The sequence below is a fragment of the Neopsephotus bourkii genome, unplaced genomic scaffold, assembly GCF_033783945.1.
Source record: "Neopsephotus bourkii isolate Nb327-2 ecotype Australia unplaced genomic scaffold, CSIRO-AGI_Nbou_v1 NB_1767, whole genome shotgun sequence".
NCBI lineage: Eukaryota > Metazoa > Chordata > Aves > Psittaciformes > Psittacidae > Neopsephotus > Neopsephotus bourkii.
Window position 1 is genome coordinate 11,557,609 of NW_026902241.1, and position 22,426 is coordinate 11,580,034.

At 38.1% G+C, this 22,426-nt stretch overlaps 1 protein-coding gene across 1 annotated transcript in view; it reads left to right on the forward strand.

Annotated features, from left to right (window-relative positions):
* The first annotated feature begins 2,708 nt into the window (after window positions 1–2,708).
* NUP133 (nucleoporin 133) overlaps window positions 2,709–22,426 on the forward strand; it is a 35,596-nt gene continuing 15,878 nt past the window's right edge. The window contains exons 1-18 of the mRNA XM_061378823.1: window positions 2,709–2,971; window positions 4,490–4,608; window positions 5,405–5,508; window positions 6,528–6,635; window positions 8,259–8,390; window positions 10,469–10,639; window positions 11,299–11,454; window positions 11,543–11,613; window positions 12,185–12,332; window positions 13,019–13,166; window positions 13,911–14,068; window positions 15,290–15,381; window positions 17,085–17,248; window positions 18,058–18,152; window positions 18,273–18,497; window positions 19,498–19,620; window positions 20,066–20,165; window positions 21,072–21,314. Coding sequence (XP_061234807.1) covers window positions 2,787–2,971; window positions 4,490–4,608; window positions 5,405–5,508; window positions 6,528–6,635; window positions 8,259–8,390; window positions 10,469–10,639; window positions 11,299–11,454; window positions 11,543–11,613; window positions 12,185–12,332; window positions 13,019–13,166; window positions 13,911–14,068; window positions 15,290–15,381; window positions 17,085–17,248; window positions 18,058–18,152; window positions 18,273–18,497; window positions 19,498–19,620; window positions 20,066–20,165; window positions 21,072–21,314 — 2,542 coding nt within the window. The 5' untranslated portion in view covers window positions 2,709–2,786. The remainder of the gene's footprint in view (window positions 2,972–4,489; window positions 4,609–5,404; window positions 5,509–6,527; window positions 6,636–8,258; window positions 8,391–10,468; window positions 10,640–11,298; window positions 11,455–11,542; window positions 11,614–12,184; window positions 12,333–13,018; window positions 13,167–13,910; window positions 14,069–15,289; window positions 15,382–17,084; window positions 17,249–18,057; window positions 18,153–18,272; window positions 18,498–19,497; window positions 19,621–20,065; window positions 20,166–21,071; window positions 21,315–22,426) is intronic.

Consider the following 22,426-nt stretch of genomic DNA (forward strand, 5'->3'; position numbering starts at 1 on the left):
TACCAGGGGCTTTTATCAGGGGTGCTGCTGAGAGGCGCCCTGGTCTAGTAAGTCCTGCTGACTGTTACCTACTTCTTGTGGTCCATGTGGGTGCCAGTGACAGCAGTAGCCTGGAGAACATTACGAAGGACTACGGAGCCCTGGGAGAGGTGGTTAGGGGCTCTGGGGCTCAGATAGCTTTTTCATCAATCTTCCAGGGCAAAGAGGAGGACCCTGAAGAGGCCAGGCAGATTTGGCAGGTTAATAAATGGTGAGAACAGTGGTACCATAGTCAGGGGTTTGGTTATTTAGAACATGGGACTCAGTTTGGGAGGCCAGGTCTACTGGAGGCTGGTGGAGCTGGTCTGAAATGGAAGAGCTGCTTTGGTAGAAGGCTTGCCAGACTGGTCAAGGATGCTTTAAACTAGATGTGTTGGGGGAGGGAGGCATCATTCCATCCCAGCACTCCCAGTCACTTGCCAGCACCTATAGTAAATGCTAGGAGCAATGTAGAGAGAGTACAGCTGCTCCAGCCAATGAGCTGGCTTCATTTGGAGCTCGGCTCAGATGCCTCTATACAAATGCCCATAGTATGGGGAATAAACAAGAGGAATTAGATATCTGTGCATGGCTACAAGGATGTGATATCATTGGCATTACAGAAAAATGGTGGGGTGGCTCCTGTGACTGGAGTGTTGGAATGGAAGGTTACAGGCGGGAAAGAAAAGCCAGGCAGATGGGGAGGGGGAGTTGCTATTTACATCAGTGATTGGCTGGAGAGTATGGAACTCTGTCTGGGGACAGGTGAGCAGTTAACAGAGAGCTTGTGGGTCAGGGTCAAAGGGAGAACAGTGACGGGGGACATTACTGTGGGGGTCTGCTACAGAGTGCCTGATCAGGAGGACTGGATGAAGCGCTCTATAGACAAAAAGTTGTGGTCAATGGCTCAGTGTCCAGCTGGAGACCAGTAATGAGTGGCATCCCTCAGGGACTGGTGTTGGGACCGGTGCTGTTCAACATCTTTGTCGCTGACATGGACGGTGGGATTGAGAGCACCCTCAGCAAGTTTGCCGATGACACCAAGCTGTGTGGTTCAGTTGATACACTGGAGGGAAGGAATGCCATCCAGAGGGACCTGAACACGCTTGTGAGGTGGGCTGATGCCAACCTCATGAAGTTTAACCATGCCAAGTGCAAGGTCCTATACCTGGGTCGGAGCAATCCCAGACACAGCTACAGGCTGGGCAGAGAAGAGATTCAGAGCAGCCCTGCGGAGAAGGACTTGGGGGTGCTGGTCGATGAGAAAATGAACATGAGCCGGCTTCAGTGTGCACTCGCAGCCCAGAAAGCCAACCATATCCTGGGCTGCATCAAAAGGAGTGTGACCAGCAGGTCGAAGGAGGTGATCCTGCCCCTCTACTCTGCTCTCTTGAGACCTCACTTGGAGTATTGTGTGCAGTTCTGGTGTCCTCAACATAAAAAGGACATGGAACTGTTGGAACAAGCCCGGAGGAGGGCCACGAGGATGATCAGGGGACTGGAGCACCTCCCGTATGAAGATTGGCTGAGAAAGTTGGGGCTGTTCAGCTTGGAGAAGGGAAGGCTGCGTGGAGACCTCATAGCAGCCTTCCAGTATCTGAAGGGGGCTATAGGGATGCTGGGGAGGGACTCTTCATTAGGGACTGTAGTGATAGGACAAGGGGTAATGGGTTAAAACTTAAACAGGGGAAGTTTAGATTTGATATAAGGAAGAAGTACTTTACTGTGAGGGTGGTGAGGCACTGGAATGGATTGTCCAGGGAAGCTGTGAATGCTCCATCCCTGGCAGTGTTCAAGTCTAGGTTGGACAGAGCCTTGGGTGAGATGGTTTAGAGCAAGGTGTCCCTGCCCATGGCAGGGGGGTTGGAACTTGATCTGAAGGTCCTTTCCAACCCTAACTATTCTATGATTCTATGAAATGAAGTTAAAAGTGTGGAAACAGGTACTCATACTTCAGTATTGCCAGATGAAGCAGTTCATCTCCATTTCAGGTTCAGTCACATTGGACCACAGTCCACATAGAAAGCTTAGTAGTCGTCTTTTTAATCAAAGAATGTATTTTTTGAAACCAATGGGTAGTTTTAGCTACTTCTATCTTGACTAATTAGCTTAATTGATAGTATATATTCCCCAAGTAGAAGGTACACATGTACCTTCTGAAGGGCGTTTTTCATACAAACCAATGCAGTTTTTTCTTACCATGAGAAAATTTAGTTCCCCTTTATAAAAGGGGAACTAAAAAGTTCTGTACCATTGAATAGTTGTAGTACATGACTGATATTTATCATAAAGGCAAATAATGTAATTTATGTTAAAAAATGTAATAAATATTAACATAATTTATCATAAATGTAAAACATACCAAAGTTTGCATGGAATATTTTGTGTGGTTGTAGGGGTTTTTTTATTAGAAATTTGGGGACAAGCGCAGGCTATTTCAAAGATTAGGCTTCTCGTGTTAGTGGAAAACCTGTTTTCAAACGTGCCAAAGAGCGGATTGCAATGGTCTTTTAACAGCAGTTTTTGAGTGTATCTGCTTGAGTTGGTTAGCACCAAAACTTCATGAATTCAGTGAAAAAAGGTTCCCAAATCCACCTGTCAGGTCACCCCAAACACAGCTCTTAGGGTGTGAGGACAACTGGCACGGGGTTTTAGCCCCTCCCTGGCAGGGGTCGAGCTGCGCCCCGCCCCGGAAAGACGCAATCACCGTGCGTCCGGCGGGAGCGGGTTTTCGCGCCGCTCTTGTCCCCACAGCCGTCGCTATAGGCATGTTCCCTTCGGCGCCCGCCTCCCCGCGGACCCCAGTCGGGTCGGCCCGCAGGAACCTCGGCAGCGCCGCCCCCAGCCCTCTCTCCCGCCCGGGCGGCAGGAAGAACCTGCCCGCCGTGTCGGTAGCCAGCTCTCCGGTGCTGTTTTCCCCGGTGGCGCGGAGGAGCGGCTCCCTCTCTGCCCGGTGAGTTCCGCCGGCCGAAACCGGGGTGTGTTCTCCTCGGGGGAAAAGGGGAAAGCTCTCAGGTCAGGGCTTGCCCACTGTGCAGCCGCCTCCCGGCCCACTGAGGGGAGAGGGATGTCTCCCGAGCTCTTCCCGGCCACCCTTTCCACAGGGACCAGCCGCGGCCTCACCGTATCCCTTGGTGCTCCGGTGAGGAGTGGGTTGACTGCAGCTCCCGTCAGATTCCTCTCTGTTCAGGGATGGCAGGCTTCTTCGTTGTGTGGGGAAAGAGCCTGCCATACACGGCTGGGTTGCTGTTAACTGAGGATCTGAACAGGCTCGCTCTTTGCTAAAGTACTGTTAGTGTTTGAGAGACCTAATGGAAAATGAGACTAGTGGTTAAAAGAGTGTCATCATTAGAAAAAGAAAAATAATCAAATGTTTAAGTGCTTGCCATCAGAATCTCTTCCTTGAGTCTTATGAACACAGCCAGAAGCCAGATGCAGACGCAAAGACTTTTAGTTAGATAAAATCGCTCAACCTTACAGAATGAAAGGTTGGGAAAAAAAATGTTATTTGGTCACGTGTAGCAGTTAGATTCTGTTGGCCTTGTGTCTCAGCTAGCGTATTAAGGCATGCTCCTAAATGAGCCTAATGATAGGGGTCTGCCTGAAAGCTCTTGCTTTCAACAACCTGTACAAGGTAATTGTGGTTTGAGCCTGGCCAGTAACACAGAACCGTGCAGCCAGTCACTCACTCTCCCTTCTTCCTCCCACCCTGGTCCCAGAGGGGTGGGGAGGAGAACCAAAAGAATGTAACTCCCGCGGGTTGAGATAAGAACAGTCCAGTAAGTAAGGTATAACACAAACCACTGCTGCTACCACCAATAATAATGATAAGGGAAATAACAAGGGAAGAGAATATAAAATTAAAAGGGGAAAAGGAAAATAAAACAATGAACACAAATGATGCACAGTACAGTTGCACACCACGCGCTGACCAATACCCAGCCCAACCTGAATAGCAATCTGGGCCTTTTGGGTAACTTCCCCCAGTTTCTATTCTGGGCATGGTGTGCTGTGGTATGGAATACCCCTTTGGCTAGTTTGGGTCAGGTGTCCAGTCTCTGCTCCCTCCTGGTTTCCTATGACCCTCCTCACTGTCCGAGCGTGGGACTTGATGAGAGTAAATATTATTTAGCAACAACTAAAAACATGAGCGTTATCAGCACTGTTCTCAGACTGAAGTCGAAAACACGGCACTGTGCCAGCTGCAAAAAAGTTGAACAGTAATTGTGTTGCTGGTGGAGGAATGCATATTCAAAAATCAGTTCCTTAAAAAATAAGGGAATTTGATGAAAACTCACAACTTGTAAGGAGGTCACCAAATTACTGCTTTAGATGGTGCTCCCAGAGAAAGCATGTTTATTTTACATAAACTCATTTCATCACATCTATTTCTAAACAGATACTAATGACATAAATATCTGTTGAAACTGATGAAGAAACAATAAAAAGGTAACTAACTTTTTGTTTTAAGAGCAACTCCTACCAGAGTTATCCAGCTTCCTTCAGCAAGTGAGACTATTAACTATGATGTTAAGGGGTTTGGATCCTCTCTGCCTGTTAAGGTTATGGAAGCCCTGAAGAAAGCTGATGGTAAGAACTTATTTTATCTCTTATTTTTCTCATGAAAATTGACAGGTGAGAGAAGTGTTAATGTTGTTGATGCTATTTAAATGCTGACTTTTCAGTGGAAACTGAAATGTTTGTGCCTAGGTTTGAATACAGTTTGGTTAACTAGGTAGCTATAATTGTAATAACACCCATGTGAGTATGAATGCATGCAAATATCCTTCAGGTCTTAACCAATGTACTGTAAAACCCAGGGTTATAAAGAAAGGGAGTAGTAGTTTTTTAGTAACTTTTGCTAATTGTTTGGTTGCCTTTTTTTTTCCTCACCTTTTTCACTTGTTTTGATTCTGTTGTGCCCTAGAGTGGATGCTCTGTTTTTTTAAATTCATTTTTAGTCCCCATTTGTTACCACTTCTAAAAGCACCAGTGATACAGACATTTCCCAGAGTTCAAGAAGTTGGTCTCCTAAGCAGTTTTTCCCTGTGGCTGAGTTTTCTTTTCGTAGTATGTATGTGTAAGAGGAACCAAAAAAGCGTATATTAGAAATAATCTTTAAAATTCACAAAGCTATTATAATCTGCTGTAAATTGATGGAAATAGCTTATAGAATTGCCTTGCTTTTCACTTTCAAAAATTGGGCATTTGTCAAATGGATTTTTAAACCATGTAGTAATTTGTTATCTTGTTCAAAAACATGGAATTTAATCTAATAGAAAATATATTTCTTATTTTCATGTGAGAATGAAAGCTTATTACTTTTAAGATTACTCTGCTATGTTTTTAAAATATGAATCCTTTACAAAAATTACTTTTCATGTAGCTGATGACCAGCTGAGTGTTCAAGTGGATGAAAGTGGATGGGCCTGGCTAGTCCATAAAGAGAGGCTGATTGTTTGGAAGATTGGTCAGTCTCCAGTAGCTAAGGTAACTGAAAGATCAAGATGGAAGAACTTATGTATTTATGCTAGTTGAAAAACTATTCAGTTGTGGTCTTTTTTAAAGCAAGAGTTTCTTTATAAATTGGAGTTTGGTTTCCTCCAAAAGCAGCGGGGTTGGCATGAAGTCATTGCTAACTGGAGCTTTTGAGGAAGCTTAACATTTTTATGTTGCTTTCTTAATTTTTAATTGCCACCTTAACACTAGGGTTAACTCTTAGCATTTTAATAAGCGTGTCTCATGTTAGACTAGATAAAGCGTATTTTAAGAGCTAAAAACTGGTTGATATGTTACAGATTGGTTTAGATTATTCTGGGACTGATTTTCAACTTGTCAAAAAACCAGTTTCAGCTGTGCAGAACTTACTTTTCATTTGGGTTTCTTATGGCAGTGTTATAATTATTTTTCCCCTTTGGGCAATGTTTCAACATCGTTTCAGTAAATAGCAAGAACTGTCAGAGAAAAACTGTAGTTGCAAAATCAGTCTCTTTCAATTAGTGCAACATACATTAATTACATAGATTCTGCACTCTACTTGTCAGGTCTATGCATTCTAGTACTTCTAGAGATTCTTCAAGGGGTTAAAATCTTTATGATTTTTTAATTTGAGGAGGGAGGGGGAAAGGGAGGACCGTTTACCCTCTCCACTCTGTTAGTACCTACTGACCTTTCTCAAGCACTTCTAGTTTAATTTTGTTTTGCTGCCTTGATAGTGTATTATATTAAGAAATTGTCAAGAAATAATTCAGTCTTGTAGTGTTGCGAGAAACATTCAGAAATAACTAAAGAAAAAGTGATTGGAAATGTGCAAGTAGGTGGGGTTTAGCTGTTTGGTGGTTTTAACAACCTTGATGAAAAGGCCTTGTGCTATTCTTTTGGTTTCTTTACACATTGTCTGGGCTAGTTGAAAATTAATTTTTTAAAGGGTCAAAACCTCTAAACCATTTGTAGCAGAGGAATAAGTTTTTCCAGTCGCATTTATTATGGCATCCCTTCCATTCTTACAGTTATCTCTGTGCAAGGAACTACAGCTGCCACCCAGTGACTTCCAGTGGAGTTCTAGTTTAGCAGCTATATCTTGTCTCGGTTCCTCAGGTGATGTGCCTTCTCTGCAGGTGATCAACTTTTATATTTTAGTGTTTAAAAATACTTTGAGTACCTTTGAATATATCTGATTTTATCAGGTACTTATTTGATAACTGCATTTGGTGGTCTTTAATACCTGCTATGTGGTCAAAAGGTCTGGATTGATAGTGTGCAATAAGTATAAAAATAAAAAAACCCAATAAAAATTGAATAAACAAAATCTAGTTTTTTTCAAGTTACATTATTTATATGTGACAGGATCAGATGAAGTAATCATTTTCGTAAGGATTGCTTGTGCTTTTATAACACAAAAAAGTACAGTAAACAGAAAAATATCTGCTAACAGTAAACACCAGGGCAATCAGCCAAAGAAACTGCAATTTAAATGCATCCTGGCTGGAAAAATTCAGCAGTGGTTTAATTGTGAGTACACATGGGTAAGAAGCAACCACCAGCACCCTCCCTTGGCTGTCCTTTATAAGGAAGCTGGCACTGGGAGGATAGATGATTTAATCTGTGTTGACTGATTGCTTTCCTGAGTGACTTTTTGTGACATAACTGTGCTAGAGGGTGAAGTTTGAAGGTCCGTTAAGTCTTCTGAAAGTATGTTAATATCTGTTTCTATCATTCATGAAGGCAAGAAGCTCTCATTTTCAGCTTGGGTGTAGTTTTCAGTTAATATGTCTGGTGCTGTAATAAAACTGGATAAGCAGTTGTCTTTGGAAGGGAGAAGCAGCACAGAATATTAATTGGATGTTTTCTTTTGACTTAATATGTTCCACTTCCAGATGATGAAAAAGCAGTCTTAGTATCTTGTGATTAGCTCATAAAGCTCTAAATGCTCTATGACTTAATCATACTCAAAGAAGTTTAAGATCAAGTAATACACCTAAACCAAGTTTTAAAATTAATTTTTCTTCAGCTTGTGAGCTGATATGGCATGATATTATGCTGATACGCATGGATTTTATAATTTTATAAAGTGAAGTAGGAATATTGCTATTAGAATATAGTTAGAAAACTCCAAGGAGCTCAATAATAGCTCCTACAGTTCTTCTATTGTTCTGTGATTTTTCTTAACAGCCACTAGAATAGATACAGTGTTTTCTGTCCAAGTCTCTAGTTCAACAGTCTCTTGCTTCATGCTTTGAATTTGGTATCTTACTTCCCGAGTAAGAAGCCTCAATGCAGGCATACTGTGAGCTTAGGTCTTACGAAGAGAAGAACCAACATATGATTTAATGTTTCTTTTAATGACACTCGAGCAGTTTCTTTGTTAAATTACAGTCTGCGTTTCAAGTCTGCCATGGTTGCTTATAATTCTTGGCACCTGGAATTCTCCAGAAGCTTTTTCCTGTCTTGCAGCTGTGAGTTTTGTTTGCATTTCAGTAGCAGACCCTGAATTATCAGGAACAAGAACCAGCTGAAAATATAGTTAGCAAAATAAGCAGCAGTTCCTGCAGATATTAAGTTATGCTACAGAATAATATTGTGATTCAGTTCTGTTTGTCAGTGTGTATCCATGTGGGTTTATTACTTTTTTGTGTGTTTGTTACCTGCAATCTTGATACGTAAAATAACATCTTTTATTTAAAGCTGCAGTCTGATTAGTATTATTTTGCGCGTTCTGTTAATTACTTTCTCCCTTCAAGTCTCTGGCAATAATGGTTGCTACCAGTGAAGGTTCTGTGCGCTACTGGCCCAGTCTTGCTCATGAAGGTTCGTATACGGAGACTTCTACAGACTTTGGAGGTTCTCTGTGCAGCTTCCTAACAGCAGTAAAGGTACAGTACAGTATGATTTATATTAAAATACTACTTTAATTTGTAGTTAACAGGAACATTTTGGTACCCCAGCCTGTGAGGCGTGTCAGTATTACTACTGTGGTTACTTGCAGTGGTAGAAACTCTGCTCTCACAAAACCGGAGAACTACTTCATCAGAATTGTAGAGATTTCTGTAAGAAAGTAATGAACAAGCATATTATGAATTGTTCTTAGAAAGTGTTTTCTGCTGCTGATGTGTCTAAATGGGGGAAAACTCAATTCCGTGTCAGTGGAAAAACTCTCAATTCAGTGTTACAGTATGTAATCTTCAAAACCACTTATTAATTCAGTTACATTTTATCACATGATTTTTTTTCAACATCTGTTCATATCATGTATTATAAAAATTATTTTAAGGCATCAGCATGTCATAAATATTTGTAAACCTAATCTGAAGACAATGATCTTTGTGATGAATTTCTTAAGAGTTTCAAAATGTTAAGAAACGCTAATATATATCTACCCTATTAGAGAATTTTGCCCAGGTTTTGGACATCAAGATGAGGAAAGCAAGGTCTTACGATACCTGTAGATGAAATATTGATATCAATGTGAATTCAGAACTAGAGGAACTTTTTGTTTTCATAGCAGTATCCTGTTATTAATCAGTGTTCTAAAGCTGCATTAGTACTGGTATGACAACCATACTTAAATAGTCATCCTGTCACTGTGCAGATATAACTTTTAACATCATTTTTGTATGGTATGATGACAAAAATTTTGCTGTTTTTTTTTTATTTCTTTTTGATTTTGTTCTGTTAACATTTCCTGTGCAGGTAAACAATTCAGCAACTTCCATTCATTTTCTTGGAAAAATTGTTGTACATCTAACAGGCTTTGTTCATTCCCTCTAACATAGAAACTTTGATCAGTTTTGAATTAAAGGCAACTGGATTTTTGTAATGCCTTAGTGTTAGGGGGACTGAAAGTTATGTCTTTCTTAGCAAGTAGTGATAGGGAGAAATTGAGAATCTGTAAAGTAAAAAAAGTTGGTGCTGAGGCAATGTCACTGTCTGCACTGGTCATTGTGGATGCAGGGTTGTTACTTTAATCTAGGTGCAGCCTAGCTACATGAAATGAGCATCTGTCAGTGGTCAGAACCCACCTTTCAGTTTACTTTGATTCAAAGGGTGTAGAGCTGGTACACTCAGACTGCTCTGTGATATGAGTTTCACAAACAGACTCTTGATGCTAAGTCCTAAGGTGGATGCACCCATTAGGACAGGCAAGAGTGCCCTTGCAAAAGTCTGCTTCCAGAACGAAGTACAAAAGCACCTACAGTCTAGTGCTTATTTTGCATAACACACAAGACTTTTCACATTTTCTTACTGTAAAGGTAACAGTATTTTTTGTCATTAGATTCCAAGGATTACATGAGATACTAGTTCTGTTGTTAAACTGAAATGGAACTTCATGGATAAAAATGTCATACAATGCTAAGAAAATGAGTCTCTGCCAGTGCTGAGTACCAGTCAGATGTTTGACAATTTTTTTGATATAACCAGATAGAAAATTGATTACACAGTTCATTTAGATTAGTGTCCTGTAGGATAGGGTGAGATATATATTTATATCATATATATATATATATATATAAAAGTTACAGTATGCTTAATAGCACTTCAGGTTTTAAATGCATGCGTGCAAGTGATATTATTTAACTCATAACTTCACATAATGAAGGTTTAATGTAGTAGTACCTCTAGAGACTGATTAAATATCTTTTCATATGTTTTCAAAAATACGGTTTAAAATTGAAAAGAATACTTTGAGTTGTATACTGCAGTGATTCAAGCATAGAGAATAATGGGTAAAATTTGTTTAAATTGTCTTTTAATGTGAATAATACTTTCTTTTTATTTTCTTTGCTAGCTCTTAAGTACTATGGATGCATAGTGTCTGATTCTTGTTTAGTTTTATCCTTACAAGCTGACATAAGGGATTCTGTCTTACATTCCTGAAACAATTTTATTGTGATACTTTTTTCTTTCTTTTTCTTCTTTTTCCTTTAATATAGTTGCCTTTTCTCTTTGTTAGGGAGGAAGCTTTATTTTATCATCTTCCAGCGGCCAGCTAGTTCGATTGATACCAGATAGTTCTGGCAAGATTCATCAGCATGCCCTACCACTGGGTCAGGGCATGTTTTCTGGAATTGGTAGGAAGGTTTCTTCTCTTCTGGGTATATTGTCTCCTGGAAACGATGCTGTGGTAAGCTTGAATAACATTCATATAGTAATCTGCTTTAATTTTTGTTGTCATTTATAGCCTTGGTGTTTAAGAAAGTAAAAAAAAAAAAGTAAAGATGTATGATGGGAAGACAAGACTCCACTTATTTGTTACTTATGTTTCTTTGAAATTTGTAAGAAAGAAACCAAATAAATGTGTATACTTAGTAAAGGAGAAAGCTTACTTGCTCTTTACATGTAAATAAAAGGAGACTTTAAAGAGGTAATACTTACTGGGGAATATGCAAGGATTCAAAGTCCCGCTTCTTTCTAGTGATAGCCTCTTTAAATACTTCAAGAAACTAACAGTAACCTGTAATTTTACTTTCCTCATTAGGGTTGGCAAGGGTTTGGCGATTGGGTTGAGCTTTGCCAATAAACTCCACAGATGAGAAACATACTTTCTTCCGATTTTTAAAACACCTGTGGTGTGTTTAGAGAACACTATAGGTGTTCTTTTATCTGTAAGATAAAACTTCTCTTGGAAATTTTCTAATACTCTCAGCTTGTAATGTAACTTGTATAAGTTGCCCAAGGAAGTGATGATTTTCTTTTTTGCAGACTGAGAGTGGTCTAGATTGTTGCATCCAAATATTAAGGCTGTGCTTTAACCTTTCTGGCTTTGTCTTTTTTTAAATGCAGATTTCTAGCGTTCTTTGGAATAAAAAGAGATCGAGCTTTTATATGCTAACAAGTTCAAATCTAAACAAATGGGAGATTGATGATTCGTCAGAACGTTATATTCTCAGCTGGGATATCAACAGGATCCTGAAAGAACATATTACAGATGCAATTTGGGTAAGAGTCGGCTCACCTGGAAAGGGCTTATGTGTTTCTTTAATAGCCTATTTTTATGTAGTTATAAGTCAGATGTGTTGTTTTATAGGGTTCTGAAAGTAACTATGAAGATATTAAAGGAGGAGTAAATATACAGTACATGGATTTACAAGAGAATCGGTAAGGAGTTACTCTTGTATCTGGTAACTGACATTAATGTGATACATGTGTTCCGTTTTCTTGCAAAAACTTTGTCAGTAATTACAATTTAATTTTACTGAAATGCCACTGTTGAGAAAACAAACATGTGATATTGGTTAATTAGGTTATCCTATATACTTCATGCTGCCATTATATCTTTTAGCATTACAAATTATTTACCACAGAATAATTATTTTTACTTTTTAGTGCCACTTTATCAGGTTTGAGTTTTTATTTTGTCTTTATAATACAAACAGAGCAAGTAAACAGTTGTAACTTGTTCCAACAAATGCAGAGAATTCAGTATCTCTTGTATTTAATTATATAAAATCACAACTGCCTTCATTCAGTTTTCTACTGCAATATGAATATTATTTCAAGCTGTTAATAAAACAGCTTGAAAGAACAAATAGTTTTTTCTTTCAAAAAGAAATACAGTATTGAAAAATACTTACTTGTGGTTCTACTTAGATATCTGTAAGTAGTAGAGTTTGAACAGTAAAATACATAATGATCATCTCTCAATGGTTTGATATCTGTGGTTGAATAGTGATGGACTGGTGATACTTGCTGCAGCATGGCATCCTGGAGATCGTCCATGTCTTGTCTACTACACTCTGATAACAGTAGAAGATAAAGGCTATCAGATGTCTGATGATGTTGTTGTGGAGGTCACACAGTATAATCCGTCTTTTCAGGTATGTAGGTGAAGACCCAGAAACTGAGTTGAGAACATAGTATTTCAGAATAAATCAGCTATCAGATTTTTGTCTAAAGGAAAACCAAGTTCTCTGTCTTATGGTTATTGGAAGTTACGTATTCATAGTATTCTGAGGAAAATATGTACTAGCATCTTTTAATGTTTAACAGTAAGTGTGTGTAAAGTTTGTGCTTTACATTTTGAAGAATAAGATAAAAAAGCCTCAAAAAAATAGAAGTCTATAAACATCGGATTATTACTGATTTATTTTAATTTTTGTTATGTCTGTGAAAACTTCCAGAGAGTAATTTTGTGGTATAGACATGCAATCGATTGAGAACAGATATCAGACTCTGTTAAGACTCAGTAGCAGGACAAAGGCCTGTCTTTTGGTCTTTGCTAGACTGCTGTCTTGCTGGGAGGGGAGGACACATTGATTGTCCTGTGTACCTCATTTATGTTTCCAGCAGAAAGAGCACAAACTTGGGCATTAACTTTCTTTGGTAAACTTCTTCCACTCTTCTCCCTCTCCCCACTGTCTGTAATGGCATTTAGGTAATAAAAGTTATATCCATATCTTGTTAAAAATTAAATTCAGGCAACTCATGTCAGCCTTTAAAATGTTAGATGCTTGTTTAGGGTTTCGGTTGTATATGTGATACTGTTCATATGTAATGCTTTCAGTCAGAAGAGGAAGTGGTGTGCTGTCTGATAGTCCCAGATTACTTTAGCCATGCTGCTTACCTTTATAAGGAAAATGAAGTGTTTGCTTGTTCCACTGGAACTGGAAGAATTTCTTTACCACAGGAGAAAATCATATTTGGCATACAAGGTAATGTGGGGGGGAATAGTAACATTTTGCTGATGCTTTCTAATAGAATATTTTTGTTAAGAGCAGCATCATATTTATGCTCCTTTTTCTCTTTATTGAATTTTTCAAGATGGGAATTTCTCATGAGTGTACGGAGAAAGCTCTGATATGATACCCAGTATTGTTGTTACTTGCTCTACATTGTTTCGGATGAAAATGAAGTAGATACCTGCTCCTGATGTATGAAAGGACGGGGGTTCTGGCTGGGGGAGAGAGGGGGTTGCACCCGTTTTCTTTTTCTTCCAACATTTACTATGAGTAGTTTTTGAGGTTTGAAGTTAACATGGTGTCAGTGCTCAGCCTAAAATGCATACTAGGTGCCTGTGTCAGATGCCTCTGTCATCCTGACCTTCAGAGGTGTTTTCAAGTAGCTTATGCACATGAGTCCTTTGGCAGAGTTTGAACCACTTGAATCTTATGGGTTTTTGCTGGTTTTGTTTGGTGGGGTTTGGGTTGCTTTGGTTTTGTTTTTTTGTTTGTTTGGTTGGTTTTTGTTTGGTTGGTTTCTTTTGTTTGGTTGGTTTTTTCTTTAAACATGAACTACTTTGCGTGAGTAGCAAATAGTGCCCACAATTTCTCTTTAAGTCAGGTGGAGCTGTCGGTTACTGTCTTGGTTCAAGACAAAATTGAGTAATTATCTATGAAACTGTTGCATGTTACTCTTAAAATGGCATTTATGTGCTTCCTCCCCTCCTCCAATCTTAGGAGATAGCATTTTAGGAGCAGGTTCCTATACTGGCCTCCCCATCTTCTTTGCCAAAAAAAGCGGACTTACCACCATCTTGTCCAGGGAAAACATTTCTGTGCTTCCAGAAGACCTTGAAGATTCCCTGTCCTGTTCTGCTGCTGGACCAAGAAGTGAGGTAATGGTTGTTTCTTTGGCTGGTTGAAAACTGAGTGTAGACACAGAATTGGTTTTCGGGCAGGTTTGAATTTTCCCTTTGGAAATCCTGACTTGTTTTGAGTTTTAAAGTTGCAAAGTTTTTTTTAGTTAGAGACTTAAATGGTTGTAATGACGGCAGTTTTTAAAACCCAGAAAGTATTACAGTATTTGGCAGTTTGGGTAACTTTTTGGTTTTCTTTTGTTTTGAATTTGAGATTTCTATGAAATCTTTTATTTTTTTTTCATGTAGGTTTATTACTGTATGTCTCTAGGCCTGATATAATGTTATGCAGAGACTCAGGCTTCCTTCTTGCTTCTTGATCAGGATGGTTTCTTCAGTCGTATGTGTCTGTTCCTTTGTGTTAGAGACACACTTTTCTCATCACGCTGTGAAAATCTTGCAAGCTAAGCAGAGAAGGATAGTGGCTGAATATTGTTTCTTCCCTATTTGAGGTGTATATATTTATTCTAATATAATGTTATTAAAATATATAAAAGTATTTTTATTGATATGTTGTGCAACGTGCGTTTATTAAAGTTTAGTTTATATCAAACATGTTTAGTTTAAAATGTATGTGGAATTTGTTGACAAGATGTCCCTGGAATGGGAGGGAAGAGCAGGCAAGTTGCTAGAATGTAAATTAGAGAATCTTTCTAAGTGATTAAGTGAGTTTCAATCCTTATTCCAATTAAACCACCCTTAAAATGAGTTGTTGTTAACTAGTATTTTAGCGGAAGACCTCTGTGCGTGGTATGCTCAGATAGAACTGTTTTTCTTACTGAACTGATCTTTAGTTAGATTTGTCTGTACTTAGATTGCTTTTGTGGGTGATAGTGCTCACAGATGCCTTCTAAATTCTGTCAGAAATGTTGGGTTTAAATGGTAAAATACTGACCATAAAAAGTTTGACTGGTGAAAGAAGTTGGCATAAGGTGTGGGGGGGGGTGGGTGTTCGTTTTTTGGGGTTTTTTTTTGGTTTTTTTTACAGATTGTGTGAAGTTTATTAGAGTGTTTGAGGTCACACCACTGTGATTTCCATTGAGATCTATCTTACGGGCTTATGTTTGGCTTAAACACAACTGCTTCTAGGCGGCATTTTTACTTTAACTCCATGTTGTTACTACTTAGAAAAATAATTTTCATTTCATAGTGAAGATTAGTATTTATCTTTTGGCTGAAGTTTTTACTTTTCATTTTCAGAGTCCTGCATTTGACATAACCAGTAGGCTAGAATTTACAGCACAGGAAGATAAGACTAAATTGCTGAAAGCTGCTTTTCTACAGTACTGCAGGTACAAATTGCACTTGATTTTTGAGGCTTTGTGTGTTTGCTATTCTTGAAGGCGCTCTAATGTTTGAGTAAGAGATTGTCTTGGCAAAGATACCCTTGTAATGTTGTAATCAAAGCTCTTTTAATGACATACGCATCTTCATTAGGAAAACATTAGCGACGTCTTGGGCTAGTGAAAAAGTAGTATGTGCTAGAAAGAACCAGACATCTGTAATCTCAGTGACGTTGCTCACTCTGCAAAGTAATTCTGTAGTAAATTCTATAGTTACATTATTGACAGTGAAAAAACTTTAAATTTTATTTTTCCTTCCTTATTCTTGTAGTAAGTGGTGTTTTGCTGTTAAAAAACTTTCCTTCCTCCTTTTTATTTGCATAGTTGTTTCCAATAGTACTTTTGAATATCTTTAATTACTTTTTATGTGGTCATTAAGGTAACTAGCGTGGCAGATTTTGTGGCAAGACCTTTTTTAGGTTGACTCTTACGGGAGAGTGGGAGTGGAAGGAAATACTGTTCATCGAACTATCCTGATCAAAGCAACTTGACCCTTGGGAGGCATGCAGTGCTTTGGAAAGGTTTGATGTTGCGATGAGTAATACAAACAGGAGGAAGAAGAGAGATAAGAAGATAAACAGAGCAATAGATGTAGGCTATTTATATTTAGAGGGGATTGTTTTTAATGTATCTTTATTAACACCCCCCCCCCCCCAAAAAAAAAAAACCAACAACCCACAATCAAAAAGCCAACCAATACCAGCCCACAAAGCCTCATAGGACTAATCTCCTTAAAGAGTCTTCAGAAAATGGAAAGAACAGATTTAAGATAGCAGGAAGTAGGAGTGCTTTTGAAATAGAGCTGCATGTGAGATAGAAGGTTATGAAGAGGATTAGGCATATTTAATAAAGGATATCAAGACTAAAATCTCTGAACATGCACAGAATTTAGGAAGAAAATATACATATATTTGGAAGTGGGCATGTCAGTAAACAGAACTGCTGCTGAAAATGGTTGTAGTGAAGGCCTGAGGTGACTGAGAAGGCAAGGTCTGAGTGCACGGATAACAAATACGAAAGCTGGTATTAATGCAGATGCAAACAAGGGAGTTGTAAACAGCGTCAGAAGAAAGTATGAGGTAGTAAAGAAAGCAGTGTGAACCAGTATGCAAATTTAATGTTCTTTTGATTAAAAGATGGGTCGTATTTGTGGAACTAGAAGAAATTAATAATTTGATGTGGTAGTATAAGAAAATGCATTATATTTTCTGAAGCATTTTCCTGAGAGCTTCTACTCTGTTACCATTTGTGAGAGTGATTGCATGTACTCTTGAGAAGATTGTAAAACAAGCAGTAGAAACTTGATGACTTAGCTACCAGAGACATCTAGACTTAGTTCCATATCATGAATCTTTTTTCTTAAATAGTAATAATAAAGGCAATAAAATAAAAAGTGACCTGAAACACTTCCTGGCATGGACTTTTTCATTTTATAAAGCCTGCTTGCTTGCAAAGAGTCAGAGTACTTTTATTCATAGAATCAGAATACCTTTTATCCTCAATTAGTTCAGAGAGAGCCCAGATAATGCTTGATGTTTATAATCTAAAGCACTTCACAAAAAAGATATCAGAAAAACCTGTGGAGTGATTCTTGTTCCTATAATCCTATCTGCTGTTTTTATTTCACATACTTTGTGTTTCTTTTATTTCAGGAAAGATATAGTCAATGCACAAAGCATGGTAGCTGAGCTCTTTCCAAGTAACACAGGTCTGGATTCTGATACTGAACTGGATAGGGCAGTGACTCAGATCAGTGTAGACTTAATAGATGATTACCCTGCCTCTGATCCGAGATGGGCTGAATCTGTACCTGAAGGTAAACATAATGTGGTGTTTGTTATGTTTTGAGGTTTTGTTTTGCTTTGGGTCTGTTTGTTTTTGTTGGGGGGAACAAAAGTCTTCATCACTCCAGATGAAATCATGATTAAAGCTTTTCACAGAGGGTATAGGTGTCCCTTGCTCTCCACCACCATTAGGTGTATTTCCAGAAAGGCTAAAAAATGCATCTTATGAAACTGTCAGATAAACTTGCAGGCTACTGTGTTTAGTTCTTGTCTTCATATAGTAAACACAAGCAGCAAAGAAAACAGATTTCTGAGAAGAGTACTCTGTGCAAGGAACAGGTGGTGTTGGTTTAGTGTTCCTGTGATTCCTTGGATAGTTCTGAATTATTTTCCATAAATAGATACATTAAGAGAAAGATCTTATTTGCTGATGCTTAGCCCTTTGTCAGCATGGCTGCACACCTTTTGGTAGGCTTAGATTCTGGATATAATGAGCTCATGTCCCTCTGGGGCACTGCCAAAAAGAGCACTAGAGAAATTTATTTTCAAGTATTTGTTGTATGTAAAGGATTAAATCAGAAATGTTTTCAGCAAGAAACATTTTTGCTCATGCTTCCCTGTCTCTTATGAACAGTGTTAATTTGAAAATCTCTGCAGGACCTCTGGGCAGCAGTTGCCAGTTACTGAGTAGAGAAAGTTCACATAGTAAATAGTCACAGGTGGATGATGCTTCCTGCTGTGTGGCATAGAAATGTGTTAACCTGTGAGGGGGAAAAAAAAAACCCTTGCTCAGAAATGAAGATACCAAGTGCTCTGATCTAAGATTTTTCTCTTTTTTTAGAAGCAGTTGGTTTCAGCAACACATCTCTTATTCTTCTTCATCAGCTAGAGGATAAGACAAAAGCACATTCCTTCTTCATTGAGTTTCTTCATCAGGTAAAACTGTATTGTTCTTTTGGTATGAGCACACACAGTAGAGTATTATTCTGTCTTAACGTGACTCTTTCTAAAACACTGTTTGAATTGCATGTGGTTTTTTGTATTTTTTACTAAAAGGTTGGTGTATTTGAACGTCTGGGCAGTTTTCCAGTGCGAGCCATGCCTATGGCAACTCGGCTGTTGCTTTGTGAGCATGCAGAGAAACTAGCAGCAGCTATTGTTCTCAAGAATCACCACTGCAGGCTGCCTGATCTAGTGAATGCTGCTATACTGATGTCATTAAACAAAAGGGAGTGTGATATTCCACAAAATCTTACCCCTGCAGATGTGTTCTTCCGAGAGGTAAGAAACATCTTATTTCTGAGTCGTTATATACTATCACATGTAGTAAAAGTTGCAATGCTTTAGTGTATACTTTGGAAATTATCCCTTTAAAAATCAATTCAACATTACACAATTTCCCCTTAAATGGGGTTGGTGCGGTAGTATTTCTGTCACTTATATGCTTTTTTTATGTCTGCAGCTGAAACATGAATTCTGATAAATTTTATGTCATAGGAGTAAAGCTGTTAGGATTTCTAACTAACTGACATGGATGAGCGATGAAAAAGACAAATGAAATTCTCTGTCCTGTCAGAAGGTGTTTGCTAAATTGTCATTTTTAAGGCATGAACTGAAGAGTATGAAGCTTTCCAGACAGAAGAGATGCTTTGATCTGTCCTGGATGGAATTATATCAGTTCAGTCTCATAATGTTCGTCCTCCCTAATGTTAGTGAATCTGAGTGAGTTAATCTATGTTTGGGCCATGGCCCAGTTAAGCACCCAATCTTTATTTCTTTTTTCCTTCTTGAAAAGAACTACACGCAAAACATTTATTTTTAGAAAACTTCTTTCCTGTAGAGGACAATAGGTGCTAATGGAGAAAAAATAGAAATAATAGTCTGCTATTTTCAAGCAGATCTGTTACCCAGTATACTTTATCTAACAAAGATTCTACTAACAAGTGTTTAAGAAGAAGATGGAGGAATGTGCTTAATGAAAGTTGATGGAGTTGCCTTCAAAAATTAGGTTGGTTTGGTTTGGGTTTTTTTGGTTTTTTTTTCCCCTTGGATTTAAGTCCAGAAAGAAGGTAACTCTTGTGTTCCAAGTATTGTATTAAATACAAGCTGATGACTTTGTTACCCACTAGAGTAGTCGATACCTTTTAATATTTCTGACTGTTGATGTGGTTTTGACTAATGCTTACTTGTTTTTCTATGCAACTCATGATTTGATTTTCTGGTAGCAGATGGTAATGGGTATGTTTGTGTTCACTGTGATTTTTTTCTTTCTGTCTTTCAGGTGTCCCAGATAGATTCCATCTTCGAATGCTTACTAGAAGAAGAGGAACAAATCCTGAAAGATATGCCTATGGAATCAATTGAGTGGGCCCAGATAGTTGTCAATGTGAACAACATCATTAAGGTACAGAACTATGTTAATTAAGATATTTGTGGGAGGGGAAGGTAAATACTAAAGAGCACTGAACAAGTTGAGTGCAGCACATTTGGGTTGCTGACATGAGAACAAAAGTGAATGTGCACATATCCACATACCTTAAGAAGGAAAAGATGGTCTCATGCAGAATTAGGGACATTCTTTTTACTTATCAGTCACTGCTGAAGAGAATTTCTGAAGTTGCAGCATTTTTGGAAGTTGGGAAAGCATCAGTGTGTAGCAAAGAATGCAAAGCTTGTGCTTGAGCACTGAGGTTTCTTGCTTAATCAGTATGTACTCTTCTATACAACTGAGGGGTGTAGAAAGAAGAGGGATATTAAAAGTACGTTTCAGAATTACAAAAGCCAGTATGCAGTAGCTTTTACAGTCTGTATATGCATGTAGACTTTAAAATGTTTATGCCTTTAAATAGGACATGCTACAAGCTGCTAGTCAGTATCGTCAGTCTAGAGCCTCTTTATACAAACCAGAAGAGCTTCCAGAAAGAGAACCTGAATATATTCCATGGACAGGTGAGATGATATTATTATTATTATTATCCTAAACAAAAATATTTTTCATGAATTTCAATCTGAACGTTAAACCTGCTGTTAAAAGCTGCTACAAGGTTGTCAGTAAGAATAGGAGAAGCCAAAGGTTTCATTTGGAGAATGAAATGAATCGATGAACAGTTATTTTGTCCGGTACTGATGATACAAATTTGACTACAAAAAAACAATTTTGGGAAATAGCTCACCTATGGGATACATAATATTAAAATGATTCATGAAATATGATCTATAACTGTTTTAAAAGGACTGATGATCCTCTGCTTCCTTAACAGTGTCTTGTTTTGATGGTTTAATAACAAAAAAAAACTACAAGAACAAATGTTTGCAGAAGCAAGCACTTTCTAGTTGGTGCTTAAGCTTCCTTGTGGCCTCTGTGTATAAAAGACACTTGTTTAGTGCTCCCAAGATAAATCTTTTGAAAAGCATGACCCATGCAAGCTATCTTGGTATGTTGTCTTGATGATTATGATTGCATCAAAATATTTCAATCAGGTTAACAGAACTTGCCTTTTCCTTGTGTGTTTTCTCTACTTTGCTTACAGATCTTGCAAGTGATTCTTCTGAAAACCAGCTGCTATTGACAGTTGCCAGTGTAGATACATCTGTGTAGCTCAGGGGGTGTGGGTTTTGTTTTGTTCTCTTTTTGTTTACTACATTTTGGCCAAATTTAGTAGGTAAAGATGGCAGTATGTGCTTGTTTTGGTTTTGTCTTACAGTATTGCTTTCATTTTTTTAAGATTAAAATGTTTATTAGCTTTCTTCTTTCTGTTTTTTATTTATACATAGTAATGTTTTTGTTATACTGCAGCATAGGCTCCTTTGGTGATGGGATCATTCTTTTAATCGTCACTGTGTTCTTTCCCTAAGCATCTAGTGGCCTTCGTGCAGCAGTAATCCGTCAGCATGGAATCATTCTGCAGATGGTGTATCCCCAGGTGGACAGTAACCTTCGCAGCATTGTGGCTGAGCAGTTGGTGGCACTACTGGACTGTTTCCTGGATGGCTATGCTGCTCAGCTGAAATCCGTGGACTGCCCTGCTGATCAAGAGCGATACAGCAATCTGGAAATGGAATACAAGCAGAAAAGAACAGAACTCTTGTCTCCCCTTCGTAAGTACTGCCTGTTTTCCTTAACACAAGGATTAAATGTTCTATTTGACAAGAACATTATGCAGATCTGATATAGTAAATGGCATCTGTGTATGAATTCTGTTTCTTTTACACACTTGCCTTCAGATTATAAAAGACTGGTTTTATGATTTAAGGAGATACTTACAAAATAAAAACAGATCACAGAATTGCATCCAGAACTGTATCCATGCCCATACCTCTAATCAAACACATTGCTGCTGGAATTTTTTTCTTGTGCTAACTTGCTGTTTTCTGGCAGGAATTTATCTTGAACCACTTGGCTGAAAATAGCCTATAAATGGATTTCTAAATGTTTATATTCTTGCAAGGTGACATAAACTTAACATGCTGTGGTGTTTATCAGGAAAAAGTTACTTTTTGAATCATGGTTATTTAAGAATCAAACCTGTTGCTTATTGTGTCAGATGTGGTCAGGTCTTTAGTGAGTAATTGAAAGCAATGCCCCTTTTTTAATTGGAAATAAATTGGAGTAAATGCAATTTTAGTAACTTAATAAAGTCTTTTTTTTTTTTTTTTTTAGACTCAAATGATATAAAATAGAACAGTCTAATAATCACTGCCTGACATTCTTAAGAAAAGTCTTTTAAACTATCATTCTTGGTTTTACTGATATTTATGGTCTCTTTTAGCTTGTAAATACCCTTCGTATTGTTATGTTCAATCTGAAGTTCATATTTCCTTATAAACAAAATTGAATACTCTGCTAACTCGTATATCTGAACCAAAAAGAATTTAAATAATGTATTTTTAATACAAACCCTGTTGGCTTTACCTGTTGTGGTTTTGTCAGAAGCCTTTGCCTTCTGATTTTTCACTTTATGTAATTAAGTGACTATTATTACAGATACTAAGTCAGGGATTGAATCTGCCCCTCAGCACAAATGGCAGATGATGGTCACTTTCAGAGAAAAGGGAATATATACCATTCATTTAGTATTCTTTCTTCCCTCTTGCATTGGGAGACCAAGGTGATAGGTATGTGAGCTTACATGTGCACAGGATGGGTATGCAGTAGGTGAGCATTTCTTTCAGAATGTGTAAGTATTCTTCATGAATATTTGAAACTTTTC